This window comes from Dipodomys merriami, unplaced genomic scaffold (assembly GCF_024711535.1).
Source record: "Dipodomys merriami isolate MVZ:Mamm:240054 unplaced genomic scaffold, mDipMer1.0.p SCAF_78, whole genome shotgun sequence".
In the NCBI taxonomy this organism is placed as follows: domain Eukaryota; kingdom Metazoa; phylum Chordata; class Mammalia; order Rodentia; family Heteromyidae; genus Dipodomys; species Dipodomys merriami.
Window position 1 is genome coordinate 3,417,060 of NW_027206379.1, and position 6,000 is coordinate 3,423,059.

A 6,000-nucleotide genomic window follows, 5' to 3' on the forward strand; every position below is an offset into this window, starting at 1 on the left:
GAGAGAGAGAGAGAGAGAGAGAGAGTCAACTGGTGCTACCTAGAAGGCTGAGATCTGATCTGAAGATGATTTGAAGTCAGCCGAGACAGGAAAGAGCATGAGACTCTCATCTCCAGTTAAATGCCTATAAGCTGGATATGGAGCTGTGGGGCAAGTGGTAGAGCTCTAGCCTTGAACAAAAAGGCTCAGGGATAGTGCCCAGGCCCTGAGTTCAAGCCCTAGGATCAGCACAATTTTTTTTTTTTTTTGATAAGACAGCCTTACTGTATAGCCCAGTGAGTCCTCCAGCTGGTAGTTCTACCCATGTCAGCCTCCCAAAGGTTGAAATTGCTTGCTTTCTTGCTGATTATTTTATTTCATTTTTTTGTGGTACTGGGGAGACAACTCTGGGCCTTGCATTTGTCAGCCAGGCACTCTACCACATGTCACACCTCCAGCTCCAGTTTTTCATATCCCTCAAAAATGATTTCTACGTCATAAAATGAATGTGGCTTAGCAGTAGAGTGCTTGCCTAGCATGCATGAAGCCCTGGGTTTGATTCCTCAATACCACATACGCAGAAAAAGCCTGAAGTAGCACTGTGGCTCAACTGGTAGAGTGCTAGCCTTGAGCAAAAGAAGCTCAGGAACAGTGTCCAGGTCCAGAGTCCAGTCCCCAAGATGAGAGAGAGAGAGAAAGAGAAGATGAGAGAGAGAGAGAAGAGAGAGAGAGAGAGAGAGAGAGAGAGAGAGAGAGAGAGAGAGAGAGAGAGCGAGAGCGAGCTATACAACACCTTAATAATAATAAAATCTCTTAAAAAAATGTTTTAGCCTACATCCACCCCAGTCCAGAACCCCTTACTTAGGTGGATGTTCACACAAGAGTATTAAGGAACATACGATACTTTTGTCGGGCCTTGAGACAAGTTGTGTCTGACGGGGAGAATCAGAGCCACCTCTAGAGACATAGCACTTGCTGACAATGTCCTGAGAGAAGGCAGGTTTGCCTATAGCTTGGAAACCATTGTTAAGGCTGGGCATAGTTAGCGATAGCCTATAATCCCAGTGCTTAGGAGGCAGAGGTATGATCATGGTCTAAGGCAGCTGGGACAAAGTCAGCTTGGAGGCCCTTTCTGAAAAAGAAGTTCAGCCAGGTGGTAGCCCACCTGGTGAGGCCCCTGACCCCAGTCCCAGGTACTGTTAAGTAAGGACACAAACAATCGGATGGAAAGGTCTCAAACCTCTGAAGACAAATAAAAATGTATTATTCCCCATAAAAGTTACTTTGTAAGCCAGTGTGACCATGGTGTGTAGGAACACACAAGGTGACCATCTTTGTCTTTCTCGTGGGCCTGCCCACATGGTTGGCCACCCAATTCTGTTAGCCTGGCCGTCGTGGGCCCAGAAGGCAGGGGTTACATGCCTGTGCAGCAGACTGCAGTAAAAGTGAAGTGAGTCTTTTCTCCACCTTCCAGGATGACGATAAGAGCTTCAGGAGGGCGCCTTCCTGGAGGAAGAAGTTCCGACCCAAGGATATCCGGGGCCTGGCCGCGGGGTCTGCAGAGACGCTGCCTGCAAACTTCCGGGTGACTTCTTCCATGTCTTCCCCCTCTATGCAGCCAAAGAAGATGCAGATGGACGGTACGTGGTGGCCCTGTCACCCCACCCTGCGAGTGGGCGCTGTGGGTGTCACTCAGAGTGATTGCCAAGTGTGTTCAGGGCATTTGAGTCGGGGTGCATGCCCAGATGCATTTGAAAATTAACGGTAACATTTGTTTAGTAAGGATGAACAATAACAGAATTTTAAAAAATTCTTTTCTCATTGAATCCCTGGGCGAGCTAGAGCCCGTTTCCTCTCAGGCTGAGACCATGTTTGTGACAGGTCATCTCTCCAGAGTGGCCCATCGAACTGTCACCTCCGTGAACTTTGCCCTTCCAGTCTTCCTTCCCTCTGGAGCCATGCATGTCCCTGTTAGAGGGAGACGGGGAAGGAGGGCTGGAGCCTCGGGGAGGACACTGGGGACCTGTTGGGTTCTCGGCGAGGCTGGCGAGGCTGGGCGCTGAGCTCGGCATCTCCATTCCGGCTTTGGGCTTAGAGGCACTGTGGAGCCCCAGTCAGCCTAGGTTTGAATCTGGCTCTGCTTCCAGGAGGTACTAGGAATAGCTATGCCCTGCTTCAGTCTCCCCATCTGTGCCCTGCCTGTCACCGCGGTAGAGTAGTCCTGGGTGGTTTTGGTGATTACACAAAACTCTGTTAGGAAGCTGGGAAAGTCTGGACCACGTCGGTGTGGGTGCGTGGCCCCTGGCAATCCCCTGCCCCTCCCCTCTGCCGAGCACGTTGGGGCCGCCAGTCGGTGTGCGTTTAAAAGTTGAGGCAAGGGTCGCCTGGTTTTTCTCTGCCATTAGTCTCTTCCATAAGTAGGGTTTGCTCGCAGTGTCCTATATAAAAACAGAGCGAGCTCTTTTGCCTGAGTTGAGTAAAACCCAGTATGTCTTCTAACTAGCGTCCTTTTAATGAAGAGTCAGCATTGTTTCACAGAGCCTGTAGGTAACTGATGAGTGTTACATGTGACTGCCTGGGCCTTCTTGTTCTGCTGCCCTGTTGTAGCTCCCCTTTCCTTTTGTTTAGTGCTTCTGTTGAGAACTGGAAGCGGGGCACCAGTGGCTCACGCCTGGCGCCAGTGGCTCATGCATGTAACCCTAGCTGCTCTGGAGGCTATCTGAGGGTGGCAGTTCAAAGCCAGCCCCAACAGGAAAGTCCTTGAGAGTCTTCTGTCCAATTAACCACCAGAAAACTGAAGTGGTGCTGTGGCTCACAGTGGTAGAGTGCTAGTCTTGAGCAGAAGCGCTCACAGGCAGCGCCCAAGCCCCAAGTTCAAGCCCTACGACCACCCCCAAATAAAGAAAAGGATATGGGGGTAAATTTCTTAGGCCAAAGCCTTTGTCATTAGTAATGAAGGCCCATGAACATGGTTATCTTACTGGCTTTGCCAGTGAGGGGGAGAGTAAGGGCCCTCCCAAGGTGCCCTAGGCTTTGGGAGGATTTCCAGATGCGCTCCATCATCACGCCCAGTGCCAGCTGCCTCGGTGTCTTTTCTCAAAGGTGACAGGATGTCGCACCTGTGGATGTGGAGCGCAGGTGCTGTGCAGCTGGTTGGTGCAGCAACTTGGGCTACAGATGCTGCAGCTGCGCGCCCCCCACCCCCACCCCCTGGGGCTGCCCTCCCTGCAGCTCAGCCAAAAAACTCAGCCTCGGTTATTTATCAACACTGAGCTTGGGTTATCTAAGAGAAATCACTGCCCTGGCCAGCCTGCCTCCCCTCTTTACCCTCTACCCTGTCCCAACGCCAGCAGATTGCCCTCCTCTCCCTTCCCATCTGGGAGGTGCAGATAGGACCAGTTCTGGGTGCAAACACAGTGAACACAGAACCAGCCGTCCTGTGTCGTCCCTGTGCACAGGTCATTCTGAAGTCTCTCCTCTGGTGCTCGTGGCCATTGGGAGTAGCTGCCAGTGCCCCGGGCAGAAGACCCTCCCCTCAGCCCCTCTCTCTCCCCCTCCCACCTGTCATCAGAGTTGCGGGATGTGTCCTGTGCCCTTTGTTGTGTTTTAAGACTAACTGCACGCTGTGTTTGCACGCTTCCTCTCGTGGTGGTGGAGACAGGCAGTGTGTCAGCGACACAGAGATTGGATTCTGCTACAGTCAGGACTTACTCCTGCTAGAGCTCCTGCCCTGTCGGTGAGTAGACAGCTGGAACCGTAGGCTTTGTCCTGAGCTGCAGCTGGCGTGGGCCAGATGCTGAACCTGGGGCCAGAGCACCAACGTGAAGATCTTGATCCACTGGCTCTCAGCACCCAGTAGGGTGCTTTTGGTATTGTTGTTGATCATAAAGAGCTTAGTGTGGCATCAGTTCAAGGGAAAGATACATTTCCATGTTTTTCCTTAACTCTGAAAATGCTGGCTCACTCTGTGTGTCTGTGTGTCTGTGGATCTCTGCGATGGGTCTGGACCAGGTGTGGCAGGGAGGAGGGTCAGGAGCAAGATGGAGATAGCTTTGTCCGCTGTGAAGCAGCGCTGGTGCTTGGTGGATAGTTGTGTGCCGTGTGACATCTGAGCATGTGACACTCATAGCCTTTAGTTCAGATGGTTTTTAAACACAAAGCCCAATTGCTGTGCCTGGTTCTAGTGACCCTGACCTGCCACTGTCTATTGGTCTGGAGCCTGTGCCCCGCAGAGGCCCAGCCCTGGATCTTCCACTCAGCCCTGGATAGAGTTTTGTCTGTTCTGCCCAGGCTTCGTGGCCTAGCTGGAATCTGGGGTTGGCGCTCTCTGTCTCTGTCTCTGTCTCTCTCTCCCTCCCACTCCCCCCTCTCTCTGTGTGTAGCCAGGGATTCCTCCTGAATGGGAGTGGGCAGCCTGGGTAGGCTGGGCTGTGCACCTGTGTGGACCAAGGGCCTGTGGCAGGTGACTTTCTGTTCATTCTTGTTTTCCAGTTTACCCACACTACTTCTACAGGTGACTCTGCAGAAGGGACCGCGTTTAACCCAGTGGAGTCTTGTTATATGGACCTGAAGATATTTTATTACAGAGTTTTTAAATTAGTGAAAAATTCATGAATATCATAGAGAAAATATTTTAGAATTTAATGTTTCTTATATTTATGTAAACTTATGCTCTTCATTTATATAGTTACTTACTTTTTCATGTATATCCAGGCTATAAATATCCTTTTGAATAAATTCATGTTCCTATATCTGATTTTAGTTTTTGGAACGAATGTACTGTAATGCTTGTATGTATAAATCCTGTGAACAAATAGAGGGTTTTTGTAAATGATGCATTCGTTGTGATTACCACTGTCTATAATTTCTTCGTGATAAACCGTGACGGAGGAAAGAGTTTGGCGGCGTTCATCGAATCATCGGGACCCTGGTGGTGCGTGTTCCCTTTACCCAGCTCTGCAACCACCATTTCCAAATGAGCAGGCCTCATTGCAGACAGCGTGGCAGGCTTCAAATGGCTGGCCTGACTGTACTGTTTATACCAGGCTCTCGGCTTCTCCTGGGACCGTGTTAGTGTCAGAATGCCAGCGGGATGCTGGCCTTCCCTCAGCCCTGGAGCAGTGTCACAACTCTAGCTCATCCCCAAGCCCTGCTTCCCCCTCTCCAGCCCCACCTCTGGACCTGGGTCATTGGTTCCGATTAGAGCCCCAGCTGGGGAGGGAGAATGGGGGGTGGAAAGCCTCTCCTTGAGGACCAATCACGGAGCACTGCACTGTGATCTCACGGACTTGAGCGCAGAGCAGGGCCACGAGGCCTGGCCCAGCAGCCCGCCCTGCAGCTCTAATAAAGGCCTTATTTTTCTTAATGTAAATCATCTTTTTACATTTGTTTCTAACATGTTTCAAGAATGAACCTAGTCATACATTTTTAGATTTTGATGGTATAGCCATTTTGGATTGTACAAGTAGCAAATGTAACCTTTACTTTTTAAATGGCAAATTAAAAAAGCCAGCAGGAAACGAGTCAGATCGAGGTGCGTTATTTATTATGCAACTGATACACAGAGGCAGCATGCCTTTTTATCTGTTCTGCTTTTAATTCACTTGTATAATTCATTGTTACCATTCTGTTTTTCTATTAATCTTTTGTGAACTTCTCAACTATGTAACAAAGTAATGTACAGTCTACTTTTGAACTATTTTTATCACAGTATTATTTATTGCTTTCTTTCAATAAAGTGCTGGAGCATTTTCCACTGCCAGTGTAGCGTGCCCAGACTGAGGTGGGAATGGAATGTATTGAAGCGGCCGCACTGCTCCTTGTCTGCTCTGGGTCCTCTGGAAAGCAGACGCTGCAGTGGTAGTCCTAGGGCGGCCTCTGACCAGCGCGCCCCCCGCCCCCACCCAGCACCCCGTATGGCAAGGGCGAAAGGGGCCTCCCGTAGTACCCAACCAGGCCACCCAAGTACCCAGGTGACCTTGACTCAACCCAGGGCTCATGTTGGCCTGTGGGGGCCTCTGA

The 6,000-nt window shown here is 50.4% G+C and overlaps 1 protein-coding gene across 11 annotated transcripts in view; it reads left to right on the forward strand.

Annotated features, from left to right (window-relative positions):
- The window catches only part of Ppfia1 (PTPRF interacting protein alpha 1), a 101,165-nt gene extending 95,430 nt beyond the window's left edge, over window positions 1-5,735 (forward strand). For 9 of the 11 annotated variants that reach the window (XM_070009651.1, XM_070009653.1, XM_070009652.1 and 6 more), the window contains 3 exons: window positions 1,454-1,619; window positions 3,641-3,715; window positions 4,471-5,735. In XM_070009651.1, the coding sequence (XP_069865752.1) occupies window positions 1,454-1,619; window positions 3,641-3,699 (225 nt within the window). In that variant the 3' untranslated portion in view covers window positions 3,700-3,715; window positions 4,471-5,735. The remainder of the gene's footprint in view (window positions 1-1,453; window positions 1,620-3,640; window positions 3,716-4,470) is intronic. The other 2 variants (XM_070009655.1, XM_070009661.1) reach the window with 1 other exon arrangement.
- Window positions 5,736-6,000: the final 265 nt, after the last annotated feature.